The sequence below is a fragment of the Aptenodytes patagonicus genome, chromosome 5 (assembly GCF_965638725.1).
Source record: "Aptenodytes patagonicus chromosome 5, bAptPat1.pri.cur, whole genome shotgun sequence".
NCBI classification, from domain to species: domain Eukaryota; kingdom Metazoa; phylum Chordata; class Aves; order Sphenisciformes; family Spheniscidae; genus Aptenodytes; species Aptenodytes patagonicus.
In genome coordinates this window covers 38,423,502-38,439,321 of record NC_134953.1, presented here as the reverse complement: position 1 = coordinate 38,439,321, position 15,820 = coordinate 38,423,502, and the positions used below count along the sequence as shown (strand labels likewise).

Genomic DNA, 15,820 nt, shown 5'->3' with positions numbered 1-15,820 from the left:
ACAAAGCGTATAGCCGGCTTGTATGGCTTTTGCTATCCTGGCCAATGAAGGGACCTGGTCAGCAAAGCTGTAAAATAAGGATAAAAATATGGTAATCACCAAGTCAGAGCTCAGGCGGTGTCTGCAGGGACTGGAGCTGACAGCACCGAAGCTGGTGACCTCCGTGTCCCTCCAGGCAGCTTCTCTTTTGGAAGGACGAGGAGATGAACTCTCTTCAAAGCCTGCTTTTGGGCTATTGTATGAAATACAATGCCGGGGAAATCAAGCTCTCCTCTTTCATAGCCTGCTGCAGCCCCATAATCACGGGTGACCAGAGCAGATTTGCATGTTAAAAGGAGTGGCTAGGGGCACTTAAAAAGAAGAGGAAACATATTCATCAAGTCCAGCTTTATCCTTATGAATATTATTATTCCTGGGGACCATATACCCCAGACCTCATCAGTGCAACCCCGCATCTACTCTTTTGCTGCCTCTCCCCTCCTCCCCCTATTAATGGTTAATTTGTAATGCTCTTCATCCTGACATTGATACCCCAGGTGGCTCTGGGGGAGGAATTTGAGAAGGCAGTCGTTGGAGCATGTGGACCGCAGCGGTCAAAGCAGTGCCCTGGCAGCAGCGAGGGGGAGGGCTGCGGGATGCTCTGGGGCTGCTCGGAGCTGATGATGGCTTGGGGAAGGCAGGTAACCTAAAGAAGGATGGGGAGATGCCCTAGTCCTGTCTGAGAAGGTGTCTTGGAAGTGCTCGGAAAGCAAACACCCACCACAGCCCCCCATGAAGGGCTTCTCCACCCCAACACGCCTCCTGAGCTGACCGAGTTCATTCCTGAGCTCTCCGAATGCACAAGCCAGGATTAACGTGCTGTGTGCATGGCACAAAGTCAAGCACTTACATGGCAGCAGGGCAGATCTGGGTTAAGCATGCCAGAAAATGAGCAGTTGTAAGGCAAATGGGCTGGGGAGGTTGTGGTGTCTCCATCACTGGAAGGCTTTAAGGATAGGAATGATTTAGGTGTAGCATGGGGACAGGTTTCTCTTTTGAGGTCCCTTCTAGCTATATCTTTTATGCTTTTACGATTGCTGATCACAAAAAAACTTGAAGGTGCTTTAAAAAATAATCCTCAGGCCATGCCCTGTGAGGCTTTCTTTATCAGCTTGATTTGGGGGGGGGGGGAAGAAAGCAGATGAAAGCTAGGTGGGAACTGCAACCTCTCACATCTCTGCAGAAGTGACACTGAAGTAAGGAAGCTGGCGTTTTGCTTGAGCCCAAGGCCAGCTTAGATGTCAGAGTGTCCCTGCGATGCTGTGTGGCTGGATGCAAGGGCAGGGAGGCATGAGGGACATGTGTGGATGAGGGTGCGAGAGCATGAGTTGCGGGATGTGCCCTGGGTTCCCCACTCTGCCTGACCAAGCTCGCGGCAAATCCTGCCACCTGCCTTGGAGGCAAGTTTCTGCTCGCCTGAGCCTTGCCGGGGGCAATTCAGATGCTTTGGTTCTTTTCTGGTGCCATCACCCAGTATTAAACCAGTTAAATCAGATCTCCAAGCGTGGAGCCCTGGTTTCTTATGCTTTCTAGCGGAGGTGGCGGCCTGGGACAGCCTTGCTGAAGCCCTGCCATGGTTTGCTGCAAGCTTTGTGGTTCCCAAAAAACCTGAAAATGGCTCAGTTGGTTGCTCAGCTTTGGCCAAAGATTTGCAGGAGGAGCTCCACTTGGAATCAGTGCCCCATCCTCTAAGCTCTGCATCTCCTCAAGTCTTCTTTCCACCTTCTCAGTACTTCATGATACTTCTCTATGAGCTGAGCATGAATAACAACGTGAATTAAGTTAACAATAAAAAGCAGAGGCTTGGGAAGAGGTTTGCAGAAATAATCTGTATTATCCCAACTGGCCCTAACCAGCCGCTGCCATGTCTCGCTTCTGATATTTGTTGTCTGGCTTTCAAGTTTTAGCTCTTCGTCAACCCTTAATGTGGCTGTGAACGTGTTACAAACATATATACTTGCCCAAGCGGTCATGATCTGTGTGTACCTGCAGCCTGGGTCCCCAGCAAAGCCTTTTTGCTTGCAGTCTGTGCTTCTGCCTTTAGAGAGACAAGAATATGCATTTAAGATTTGCATAGGAACATGCAGCTGTTCCACCAAAAATGGATAATTGTTCTCCCTGCTGTGAAGTTAAACAATAAGAAGTGCCAAACTGCATTTGCCATTGCTGATTTTGTGCACTCAGCTGCGTATTTTATGCATGTAGATTAATTCCAGATTTATGGCGATTTAACTGTTAATGCCTGCGTTAATCGGGCCAGGTTCTAGTTGCTGTGGAAACTATAACTTTGAATTTTACGTAAAGTTCTGTGTTGCATTTAATGACTTTTTTTTTTTTTTTTTGAGGCTCTCATATTTAATGCCTTAAGGTGAAAACAGAGAGGAAATCAGCATTGAAAATAAAAGTGCCTTTGGGCAGAAAACAAGTTTCAGCAGAGAGAGTAATTTTTCTGGAAAGTTGTGATGTCTGGGAAATAAGGGTTTGTGATAGAGTGCTATCTTGACCGCAGCTGTATAACTATTATTATAAGTGTGTAACAACTATTATAGCTGCTGCAATACTGTAATAAAGAAAACAGCTGTATAACTTATAAATGTCCTGAAAATATAGGACTGAAGTTCTTGGGTCTCTAGATATTCCTTTTGGTGGGCAAAGGAAATTGCTGATGTGTATTTGATGGGAAAATAGGCTGGTGCACAATTTTACCGATATATTATTTTTTTTTTTATTTCCAGAATACACCAGTGGGCACTCCCATTTTCATAGTGAATGCCACGGATCCGGACCAGGGGGCAGGAGGCAGCGTGCTTTACTCCTTCCAGCCTCCTTCCAATTTCTTTGCCATTGACAGTGGCCGTGGCATCGTGTCAGTGATACGGGAGCTCGACTATGAAGTGACTCAGGCATACCAGCTCCAGGTCAACGCCACGGTGAGACTTATCCTGGCTGCTACAGGGGAGGAAGTGTTTTCTGGAGGGAATGCAATGGGGAAGGAGCTGCTGTTTACTTATTTTATTGCACCACACTGACACCTTCTCAGGCACATCCAGCATTTTCCACTTAGAAAGGTATTATAGCAATGCGGTGCCTGGGTAGTTTCAAATTGCTGCTGTCAGCTTGTGGAGCACAGCTGCACATCTCCAACAGCATCATACGTGTGTCAGGGGCTTCTGCATAAAGGTGAGTAGATCCCTTGGTGAAGAAAGCCAGTACAGGACATACAGACCATTAAATCTTCTGGTCTCATTCCTTGTGCATCATGGATTATAACAGATGGATTCACCTGTATTAAACCCACTGAGTCTCACTCAGCAAAAGCTGAGTTCAGACATCAAGAGTTACAATTTTGGTGGATAGAGGAAGAGAAACCAAGATCCTAATTACAGTTGATGCCACCGTATGAGGAGGGGACCCCTGGGAGAGGTACATCCAGGTGGCCACCATGGCAAATTCATGCCCCACCTGAATGGGAAACTTCTTTCCTTGTGTCATATCTAGCGAGAGCTTGGTAGGGAGCCTGTGAATGAGGAGCCCCATGCAAGCAGGCACTCTGGGTGATGGTTCCTTTCCTATCTCAGATGCAACAGAGGAAGGTGAGATTCAGCCCTACAATACATGTGACCAACTCTGCATTCAGGAGAGGGGGGGGAAACCCTTCCCGACCCCTCCAGGCAGCTGGCTAGAGCTCTTGAAGCATGTGATTTAATCAAGATCATTGTCTTGATGCAGAACCACAAATGTCACGAGGATGTGGAGGGCTGTGCAGGGCTGCTTTGCTCTTCATGACCACGGAGACTGGGCATTTGCAGACTGCAGGGCCACAGGCAAACAGCTCAACCTTTCAGCCTAATCTCTGCGTATTCAAGGCTGTGGAATTTTCCTCGGGAGCTTATTTTTTCTGAAGTATGCCTCATTTTATTTTAAATATTTCAGTGATAAGAGGCCTTGCCCATTGTTTGTTTCCTTATCGGTCTCTGTTGCCAACATGCTTCACCAGGACATGCTGCTGAACTATCTAGTGGGTTACAAAACATGGGACCAAACACAAGCTCTGATGGAAACATGCCTTTCTTTCCCATGTCTGATTCTGGTTTCTTCAAGGACACAAGGATGCCATCTTGGTCCATCCAGCTCCATCTAGCCCCATATCCCCAGTGCAATTACCAGCAAAGATAAAATGGGGGCATATCTGGTACTTGCTACCTAACACGCTCCTGGCTTCTAGTGATTTTCAGCTCAGGGAGTTCAAAGGCTTAACTATTAAGCCTCTAACAAGGCTTGATTGCAGCTGTGGGAATATCTCCTCATCTCGGTCTCAGGGTGCTGGTAATTTCTAGCAGAAATGCAATGAGAAACACCAGAGCAAAGCTCAGCCCGGGAAGGAGGATGAGAGTTGTACCAGCATAGCAGGAACTGGAAGAGCAAATGCAGTTTCTTGCCTGCCTGATGAAAAATTTGCATTGTCTGGAGTGGGAACTGGGGTGATGGTGAATTCAGGGTAGCCACAAGGGCTGCAGAACAGCTGTGGAGCTTTGGTTCAAGGCAGGATCCGTTTCATCCCAGGGATGTAGGCAGCAAGGGCAGAAAGAGACTGGAAAGGGCAGCATGAGAGGCAGTAGGTGAGGAAACTTGAAATGTGCTTGCTTTTTCAGTGCTATCTGTAATACTTCAACCAAAATTTAAGAGATGAAGGGGAGGGAAAAAAAAACATTATCTGAAGAAACGAAAGACTTCAATCTGATAACGCTAACAGTAGAGCGCGAGTCAGAAATAAGCATCCATCCAGGCCATAAATGCTGAGGCCTGCAGGTTAAGAGGATAATGTACAAGCTGCGTTGTTGAATACAGTTTAAATTAACATTAATCTTCTGGCAATCAGTCCTTGCTGCTGTTCACAGCCATTTTGCAGAAGTGTGCGGTAACCTCTAATGGTTGCCTTTCACCACAGTGCTTGATTAGGGGGTAAGGAGAGATTTATATCCTTCCCTTTGTGTGTTATCTCTTTGCTCCTGCCCTTCTAGCAAAGGGCTATGGGCATTGGGGTCACTTTTGAGCACCCACGGGACGAGGCTCCGGCAAGAGAACCGGTGGCAGCAGGGCACTGCCAGGACAAGCTGGTGGCAGCCTGTACTGCTGTTGCATTGGCTGCTGGAGAATAGTCTTGCTCTGGGAAAGTGCTTGCGGCTCTGTCCTGATGGGTTGTGATGGGGTGTAAGGGAGATGATGCTCCTGCTCGGAGCATTGAAGTGTTCAAGGGCTACCACTGCTCATCCTAAGATCGCTGCATGCTTGTTGTGACCTGCTTTGCAGAGCAGGGAGGATGGCTCCCCACCTCCCGGCAGCTGTGGAAGCAGCTTGGCTTGCCTAGAAAGGCAGCTCCTGGTTACCCTGATCCTGCCAGACCCTGTGCAAAGCGGGAGGGGAGAGATTTGCAGTTTATCGGAGCCAAAACCATTAGCCCAGTAGAAAGGAGGTTGCTATTGTGAGGATGTATCCTGCAGTTCAGGTTTCCACCCTGCCTTCTGTGTGAGAGCTGAGGCATCCTACGAAACCAGGAGCAGTACTTGGTGTATGTACCCTCTGCCAAAGCTCAACAGAAAAGAATAAAGCTCCAACTGCAACGCAGCCCGCAGGATAATGAAGAACAGTGGAAAGGCAAGGGAGCTGGTGGGCTTTGTCATGTTCCAGCTGACAGAGCCCAAGCTGTGCGGAGGCATCGGCGCTGGGGGGTATGAGATGCTCTGCTGTGATGTGCGGGTATGAAAGTCTGCTGGCAACCACACCTGGGTCTCACGGTGCAGAGGTGCCCTAGGCTGTATCTGCATTAGGAGGGAATTTATATTTTGAAGTATACGCTGAAGAGCATTGCTTCTTTTCCACCCAAAATGTGATGAAAACTAAACTGGTGCTTGCTTTATTTTAAAGGGCTAATGCTGGAATGAAATGCGTATTGTATTTCAGCTTAGAGGGAGGTACAGTGGACAATAATTCTAGCAGGTAGCTTGAAAAAGACATGATTACCTGGCCTATTCAGAAATTTTGACCCAACTACAACTGCAAGAAACTTAATACTGTTGAATAATTCTATTTTTCTGATAGAAATCCTTTCTCTCTCCCCCAACCCCCATTTTTTCAAGGACCAAGATAAAAACAAGCCACTGTCCACTCTGGCCAACCTGGCGATCACCATCACAGACGTGCAGGACATGGACCCCATCTTCATCAACCTGCCCTACAGCACGAACATCTATGAGAATTCACCTCCGGTAAGGGCTGCTGCTTCATGCCGATGTGCATGACTGCAGTGTTGCGCCGGGGGCTGAGGGAGGATGGAGCAGGGTATGAGACAGAAAGCACAAGGTATGCTAAAAGAGCTGGAGGAAAACCTCCTCTCTGCAGAGGTATTTGTCCTTCCGTCCTTCCTTCCACCACAGGTTTGCATTGCTCTGCCCTGACATTTGCAGCTTGGGTGCAAAGACGAGCCCTGTTTCCATGCTGAAGTGCAAATGCAGGTCTGAGGCAGGGGAGATAAATCATGGGATTCAAATGGCATCCAAAGAGAGGCAAACCTTTTTCTTTCTGGAACAACATGTTTCAAGCCAGCTCCAAAACGTTTTGCCCTTTTTAAAAAAAGGGAGCCTAAGCAGGAGGTTTAGGAAGCCTGAAACCCAAATAAAATCTTTTCCTAAACAATTTTTCTTAAATTTTAAAAAGTTTTTCTGTTGTTCTTAGCACACAGTCATCCTATTTCCTCCCCACAGCGTATATGCATGCCATTTCTAATAGAAAAGTTAAAGAAAAATGTAAATGTTCCTGAAATGAGGCAGTTTTGAAAATGCCAGAATCATCAGCCATTTCAGCACTTTGAGCATTTTCCCCCAGGTTTTGCCAAATTGATCCAATCATTTTAGTTCTTCTGAAACTCAGTTTGTCAGCAAACTCGCTCTTTGTGGAAAACGTCTCCTGGTCTCTAAATCCAGCAGGGCTTTTTTTCCCCCGCAGCAGACGGCAGGGAGTGTGGCGGGCAGCTTCAGCTTTGGGAGCTGTTAGCTCTGCTCCCAGTAAGGGTGCCCAGGACCTTCAGCCCAAGCACTAGCCCTACTCAGCAGCATCCACCTTCCCAAGGCATCCCATAGCTTTGTCTGTAAGGCAAATGGTTTTGTATATGGATGGAAAAACCTTCCATCCTAAAATCATGTCGTGGTAGGTATCCATACTACATGTGCATCCCATAACATCTCTGGTGCACTGGATCCAAAACGCCTGATGGCTCAATTCATGCAGTGGTAGGGTGAACTCCAGCTCGTTTCAGTATATGCCTTTTTTATTCGCTTTGGAGCAAACTGCTGGCTCTGATGGCACGGAGAGTGCTGGTTCAATAGGGCTGAGTCCTACTGTCACAAATCCCGCGGTCAGACAGCACATTACCTGTCTGCCAGCTCGAAGATGGCCAAAAAATGGCTTCATGCGTTACTTTCATGAAGTGAAAGTTTCAATGAGTTTCAGTGTTGTTAAGGACTGCTTCTGTGCTGGGCAGTATGAGCTGCAGGGAAAAAAACCGCTACTTAGATCAGCCTTAGCTGGGGGGGGAAAAAGCCTTAGATGAAATTAGAGAAATGGAAATCCCATGAGTATCAAAAATTATAGACTGGCGGAATTATAGACCTTCATGGAGTGACCTGGTGTCTAGGAAAGGGGATCTCTCTCAAATTAATGATAGATATTAAGGCTGGAGCTCAACGACCTCTTTGTGTTGATACGCCAATCACAATTATTCCCAGAATGTGCACTGTTTGCAGTAGGCAAAGCAGCAAATAATCGCTGTGTAACCTGAAATAGGAAATGAGTGAAGGAGGAGTGCTCACCAAACTCTTAGCAGTTTTCTGACGGGTTTAGAGATTTTAATTTCTCTTGGCCCCATGTAACATGTCCAAAGGCATTGAGATATCCAAAATGGATAGGTGCCACCAGAGACATGGTGAAGAAGACGACTGCTGAACGTGGACAGTACTTTGAGTGGTATTGCTCTCTGGTTTGGACCCAAAGTCCCATCCTTCACGGAAGAAATCTCCACTGCTGAAACAAGAATGTGGTTTGCTATGGCAAGCCAGGGGTTTAACATGTACATTTTCATCTCTTTATGGGAAGTCTTCTCATCCGCTCTGCCCTACCACCCCAGGGAGCCAGTCACAGTGCGGAGTGGAAACTGTCACCCTGCAGAATGGCTTGGTTACCAAAAGAATAACAGCAAATTTGGGTAAGGAGTCTGGGTTTGGCCAACTTCTGTCCAAAAACAGGCTTCCAGGTCAAGCCAACAGGCTGCAGTGCATTTGTGGGTGACATTTGCCCTGCCGTTGGGCTCAGCAGGTCAAAAAGTGCTCGAGATGTCTCATCCCAGCCCCAAATCTACAGAGCGGAGACTTGCTGCTTCTCCACATGCCCGCTCTCCGTCTCTCTTGCCTCTCTTTTTATCTGTGGAGCACAGCATGTCTGTGTTCCTCTATCAATGTATCAGGCGAGAATACCTCATCTAAAGTGTATACATTACCTAATAAAATCCTTCTTATTCGGGATTATTGCATCAAATTTTAATTTCCTCACTCGAGTAACAGCATGTCAGCCAGCCCGTCAGTGAAGAGCCGATAGAAGGTGAAAAGAGTGGATAAACTGCAGCAAATTACTGCAAACAGATCTCTATCAGCCCTTTGACTGGAATTGACTGGAATTAAGAAGTGAGAAATAGGATTTTTTTTGCCGTGGCAGCTTTCTGAAGCGCTCCCCCCTCCTCCTCCTGCTGCAATGCTGGGCTGCTCTTGCCTTTCAAGTCCCTAATCCTGTAAGAGAAGAAGAAGAAGAAGAAAAAGGGGTGGAGGGGCACGAGAAGGAAGAGAAGTGCCGTTGTAGCTCTTATTTTTCTCAGGCCAGGATCTGGTAGCATAATTTAGAAGCATTTTGAGCATGTGCTTATTTGGACACTGAGAAGAAAGAAATTTCTTATCAGGCAAAGGGAGAGGACTCAGCGGGGAGAGACTTTGCTGTCCCTGGAGGTGTTGTATCTTCTTTCTTGATGCTGTTTATCATCCCAGCGTGCCTCAGACGTCCCTCCCAGGGTACCCAAGTGCGCCAAAGCTGCCTGCAGCTGTGGCAAGGCTTGGCGATGTTGTGTTTTTCATCCTCAGAGTCTTTGGGTGTCCGCCCTCACAGTATCCGACTGGATAGCATCATTGATGTTCTCCAGACAAGTTAATAGGGGCTGGAGGAGAGGGGCCATTTCGCCTTGCAGAGATGCTGTTGGTCTGATGAGCCCCTGCTTTTGGACCTCAGCTGGTGCATGGTCCAGGCAGCATCGCAGCTTCACTTTGGGGGTTAAAGAGGAGGAATCCACTCGCTAAGAGACAAGCTGGGGCCTATGAAAGTGTGCTTTATCCCGCAGGGAGCCACGCAAAGGCAAGAGGGGGGACAAACCCCACTGGTGTTTGGTCCTAAGACCAGCAGTTTTATTCCCTTGCAATAGCATGGTACAGATACGTGTCAAATATCGTTAAAAGAGTTTTAATTCTTCAGCACCATTCCCCTCCTCTTCAAAAACTCCTTGTGTTAAAGAAATAATGTAGAATCAGTGCTATTTTTGCCCCAGAGTCTCAATAGCTCCGAGCTAATTCTTTCTTACAATATTTCCAGCCCATCAGTGTGAACACTTTATTAAAAGCTCAGGGTTTTATTAAAAAAGGATTGATTTACCCCTGCCCCTCTTCAAAAAACCCTCAGATTTTGTTTGGATAATGTGCCATTCTTTATTTTCTTTGCCTTTTTTTTAAGCATAGGCTTTTCCAGATTATTACTTTTCTAAACCTTCTTCCTCCTTCCCTAGAGGGAGAGAGTTATTCTGTTCTGGTGCTTCAGTCTATACCCACCACCCGCAGCCTTTCCTTGCAGCCACCGTTGTCTGTGGTAGGCAGGCTAGTTGTTACTTGCTTTAAGAAATGTCAAGAACGTTTGGGAGTTTCCAAGAGCTGCAGGTTCACACCACAAACATGTGGGGTGAGCATTGGGCAGAGCTGTTGGCACTGGAAGTCAGCTTGGGGTTTCCATGAGTAAGTGGAAGTCTTGCCAGATGTGTTTGGCTGGAGATGGTGGTGGGAGGGTGCCCTCCAATTTAGGGGTGCAGCTGGCTGCCTATGGGAGCCAGAGCACAGCATCTCCTGCCCTTGCTGTGCCAAGACCTAGATAGCAAAAAGTATCTAGAAGGTCTGGTGGGATTTTGGAAGACAAATTAGAAATCGTTGAGATGTGGTTGGTGAGAAGTCAATCTTTGCCATTGTGGGATGGCCGTGATCAACAGTTTGGTTTGGTTTTGGGTGTTTTCCCATTCCTAGTCTCTCCTCTCTGGTTAGTTAACTCTGCTGGTATGGTGAGCAAGACACTTCATGATCATCAGAGATATTAAGAGGCGACTATAGCCTGTGTGTAGCATCATGTTTTGCATCACATCGACTCCCCATCTCACTCAGACACGTGCTGAATGAGAATACTCCTTCCTGTTGACCATGCTGAGCAATCATGCTCCGAGACTGTCTTCATCAGTTTTTACCACTCACTACAAAAGCAATAATTGCCACCAGCTACATGGATAACTGTTATGCCTGTCCTGTGGCACTTGTTCAGCCTCTTCCCCAGAAGCATCAAGATGCTAAATACTGTGTGGATGCTTGGGAAGGGATCATCCATTCCTGGGAGCTGGGATCTGCCAGTCTTGTGGATATTGGAAGCCTCTTGCAAAGGAGCTGACAGGAAGGTTGGAAATCAGGAGGGATGAGAAGGGGTGGCCAGGTCCCTGTCTCTGTCGTGGTTCCAGGAGATGGTGTCCAGGAACGGTAGGGAGCTCAGCCCTGCTCCAGCATGTGTTTCTCCGTCACTGGTGAAGTGAAAGGGTCTTGTGGAGAAGGAGGAGACACACAGGGCTGCAAGAAGAACTGTGGGAGACCCAGTCTCAGAAAACAGAAGCGTGAAAGCCATCATCATGGGCTTGCCAAGGACCAGGTGAACGCTAGCATGCTCTCTGGTAGCCCTCATTCTTGGGATCGGATGTCTGGATAACTTCTTTCCTATGGACATCCCTATGGCACACGCTGCTGAGATATCCAAACAAGATTCTCCCCGCTCCCCTCCCAAACTTTCCTGACTGCAACATCTGAGCTCATCCTTTTATCTCTCCCAACAGCCTTTCCCCTTGGCTCCTACGGGAGGGACCTTTCCCGCAGATAAAGCGGCCCCAGCATCAGCAGGCCAATTGCTATTCTTTGGCCATCGCGGGAGCCCTGCCTTCTCCCGCAGCTGCCTTCCCTTTGAAATGTGACACACGGCAGGCAACACTTATCATTCTGCGCCTCTCCTTTGCTTTTTGACATGCGATGAGCGAGCTGTCAGATGGACCAAGTGCCTTCATCCACTGCCCTTGCCACGGAGGAGCTCCTGCTTTGCCGGGGAGCAGAGGGGGGCTCGTGCTTGCCCCATTGGGATGGCAGATTAAAGCCGAGTAGTCTGGGGAGAGCATGCTGGATTGTATGCCTCTCCTTTTTTTCTCTGCCTTGCTCTCCTTTCTATGTCCCTTGTTCTGCTTTCCCACCTGCTCCTTTCCCACTTTTCTTGTGCTTTTTAGCTATCCTTGCTCCTTTGGAAAGGACAGTTATTGTCGGTGATTTAGAGGCTCTCTGGCGGCTGCTGAGCCTCACCAGCCGAGTGCTGCTCAAAGGCCAGTGACCTGGGATTTATGGCTAATGTTCTCAGTTAATAATGTGAATTTACTTAAGGAGTCTATTGAAATGCCCTCAGAGATCAGGGAAGGGGCAGTCTGTCTGGCCCCTGGAGCTGCCTTTACGGCTGGCAGCGGCAAAGCATCTCCATTGAGCCCACAGGGGCATGACTCTGAAAGCCGTGGAAGACAGCAAGTCCCCGCTTTCCACCAGTGATGTTGGCCTTCAACTGATGGATTGCAGGACAAACGCAACACTGCCGTCCCACTATGCTCCCTCATTAGATATGCAAACGCCTCTGTTGACATTTCCTTTGAGGGCAAAAAAAAAAAAAATTAGAATTGCTCCTTTTCCCACTGTTAATAAACCAATGAAAACAAGAACAGCTGAGTTGTAAATTTTTTCACACTACATTAATTATGTGCGTGTGTGTGTTTGTATTCATATGGGCTCACTGCAGTGCGGCAGGGGAAGTACAGCTTATGGAGTTGACATAAGCGCATGATGTTTTTATTTAAAGAACTAAACAAGAATTTTGGGTCACTTCTATGTTCTTCATTGGTTTTGGGGGACTCTTGGCCTCTTGGACCTTTCTGCTGAAACAGGTCTGTCCTGCAGGATGGAGGATGAGGTGGGTGAGCTGGCAGTTGCAGAAGCTCCTGCCTGTGGGCAATACCCTGTTCTCAGCATCTGTCCAACCCTCCTCCTCCTTTAAAGGTTTCAATTAAAATTTCTGCAGCTCACTTAGTTATGCAGCTGGATGCTGATGGCCAGCACAAGCATCCCTCGTCGCCTGGGGTGCCTTGTTTGAAGAATGCAGGGGGAGAAGACGACCAGTTGAAACTAGGAAGCCAGTGGGAGATAAAACTGGTGTAGTGACCAGTGCTGAAGGTCATGGTGGGAGGGAATTGTCGCCTTTGGTTCTCGAGGGACTGCAGAGTGAAAATCTCTGTGGCAGAGGAGCATATGCTTTTGCCTGTCAGCCAGAGCCTGTGCAGCGGTGATGCTGTGAGGAGACATGTCCTGTCTTTGCCAGTGCTGCACCTTCAGTTCCTCCTTCCTTTTCTTCCTCGAGCACTGATAGCTGTGCTTACCACACTGACCTTGCTTCAAATCCTCCTCTTCTGGGCAGGGGACGAGCAGCATGCGGAATGAGTCTGGTGGTGCTCTCTCCAGTCCCTATGGACACTTGCCCTGGTACAAACCTACTGCATGGTCAGGCTCAGCGGTTCAGCTAGAGGACATGCTGATCCTGCCCTCAGTGTCACCAGCTACATCCTGTGGTGGGTTAGCAGATTTTTGCAGCTTGCACAAGAGTTATGAGTGGGGAGCCCAAACTGCCCTGAGAAGCGAGGTTGGGACTTTTCCATGACTTGTCTTGTCCTTGGACAGGTATTCCTAAGCATGTGGCCCATGGTAAGAGGTGCAATGCCTTGGCAGGGCGCCCCAGGAGCCCCAGCAGCGCTTGGCCAGGGTGGCTGTAATGCGTGTCTCCTCTCCCTCCCCAGGGTACCACCGTGCGGATGATAACGGCGGTCGACCAGGACAAGGGCCGTCCCCGGGGCATCGGCTACACCATTGTCTCGGGTAAGTCATCAGGGGATGTGGTGGGGAGCCCAGCGGGGCTGGAGGAGCTAGCCCTGCAATAAGTCTTTGTACATCCTGTGACTGGGAAATCATATTTGACTAAGTTTCTCCTCGACCGTACTGCTTGCTTTTTTGATTTGTCATTGCTAATTACCGTAGCTTACTGCTACAACTGAAAGCTTTTACTCCTCTGAAAAGCTTGCTTTGCCTTCGGTGCTATCAGAGCATGTCGTTTGCGGCATCTCCCTTTCCTTGAGCAGTGGACATTATTTCTAACAAATTTGACAATATCTCATAGCGAAACATTTCAGTCCTAATGACGAGCCACAAACAGCTCCGCTTCACACAGTGCCATGGAGGAGACCTGCAAAGAGCCAGGCGTAAAACTCTTGTTGGCAATGGGGTGGCTGTTGTTTAGGGAGTGGGACTGTTTATGGCTGAACGCCTCCTGGTGGTTTCCGCGGTGTTTCCCAAAAGCCTCCGAGCTGAGGGCTGGCCTCCCAAAGCATTGCCAGAGCTTTGCAAGCTGGGAGGCAGGGAGCTGGACCCGCAAGGATGCAGGATTAGAGAATGAAGCTTAATTAAAGCAGTGGAGACTTTCTGCCTTCTGACAGGCACGTGGATTAATCCTGCCTTCCCGGACTGGCTCTGAAGCCCGAGGAACCCTCCCTAGCATGTGTGGGTAGCTTGCTGAAACTGCTATCACTGGGCAATGCTTGGCTCCTTTGGGACCGTAGCTTGGGGACCTGCCTTTGGGGGAAGGTCTACCAGGTTGGTTTGACCGGCTGTGAGAAAAAAAGACTCTTTCAAGTTACAAGAGAATTAACTTTCTAAGAAAGGTCTGTCTGAGGTGTCTGGTACTGAACCCGACTCTCCTTGCTATTGGTTTTGGGGAGACCCTTCTTGCAGCCCCACAAGCCCAAATCTTTTTTGTCAACTTCTGATGGCAAAAGAGCCAGGGGCAGGGCAGTCCGGGCAGGCATTTCCAGATAAAACACAGCTGAATTTTGGAAAGGCCAATTTTTGGGGCTGGACCCATCTCATTTAAGTTGCCTTGAGGTCAGCGAGCCTCTACCATATCCAAGGCAGACTTTGATGCTCGCTGGGCTGCACTCAGATGCTGCTTTGGTGGGGCTGTGCCTCAGGGACAGACAGACTACTCGGGTTAACCCAGGAGCGAGGGACCAGCTTGGTGGGTCTGGGTTGTAACCCTATTTCTGGCATTGCTTTTCGGGGGGATCTTCACAGCAAGAAATGGCAGCAGTGCCTCCTCTCCCCGCTGTGTCACATGCTTTGGGTGCTGGCTGGCAGCTCCTTTGAGCTACACGTGCAGAAATAATTTCCCAGTTTCTCTTCCTTAAAGGCTAGACATTTCAAGCACTCTTTTAATCAACCTCTAGGGTCAAGGTGATTTCACCCTGACTTTCAAGTCCACTGTTCCTGACTGCAAGTGTCTAGGTCAGCCTGCCTTTGAAGATGCAAGGATTATTTATTCCTCTAATTCCCTCTGCAATTTATTCTAATGTTCCTCTGGCATGAATTAAATGAGAGATTCCCCCTGATTGCATGTATCAACTGGCCAAAGTGCAGCAGGGACTTTCTTTCGGCTGATACGGGCCCTTTTTCACTGGAGACTGGACTGAAACCTCAAACTAATTTTGCAACCGCCTCTGAACTACCATGAGGATGGTAAAAGCCTTCAGCTTACAGAATCCTCATCCAGCTCAAAGCCTGAAGATGCTCAGCAGCTGGGAAATAACCCTTGTCCTGTTTGTACACCCTCCTTCAAGCATCTGCTGATGGCCATGGACCATTTTTCTGACCCAGTATGCTGTAGGTATCTAATTTTCCCTTGTCAGCACTAATGCAATACAAAGAGCTCTGGGTTTCTAAGAGCCTTTATTTGATGGCTCAAACCTACAGACAAGCATGCAACCTATAGAGGGTTAATTTGCTAAATACACCTATCCGCTCATGGTCGCGTCAGGCTTTCTGCTCATCGGACAGTCACAGCTGCTGTACCGAATCAAGGAAACAAAATCTCGGACCCTGGATTTTTACCTGGAGTGTTCGTGCATGCTCTTATTTTCATGTCTATCTATGGTTTTCCTGTGAAATAGCCACAACGTCCCTTTGCGAGTGTCCCCTGCTCAGTGCCAGGGTAGCCATCAGCCTGGCCGTTACGGCCGGGCGGAGGGATGGTGGAAGGGAGCCAGGCATGCTCTGGGAGCCTGGTGGCAGCGGGATGCAGAGTGACAGGCAGGCAGATCAGTGCAAACATCCTCGCATCTGCTTGCATATGCCAAGAGCTTAATCCCTGCCCCTGGTCCTGCCTGGTGGGGGGCAGCTCTCATATCGGAGAATCAGGCAGAACACATCAAAGAGTGATTAAACTGCTTTGCTTTTTGGTTTTTTTTCCCAAACATGAGAATTGCAGAGTG

General features: G+C 48.3%; 1 protein-coding gene across 1 annotated transcript in view; it reads left to right on the top strand.

Moving 5' to 3' along the window:
- LOC143160299 (cadherin-23-like) overlaps nt 1-15,820 on the top strand; it is a 157,666-nt gene that overhangs the window by 88,603 nt on the left and 53,243 nt on the right. The window contains exons 7-9 of the mRNA XM_076338026.1: nt 2,775-2,969; nt 6,177-6,305; nt 13,301-13,379. Coding sequence (XP_076194141.1) covers nt 2,775-2,969; nt 6,177-6,305; nt 13,301-13,379 — 403 coding nt within the window. The remainder of the gene's footprint in view (nt 1-2,774; nt 2,970-6,176; nt 6,306-13,300; nt 13,380-15,820) is intronic.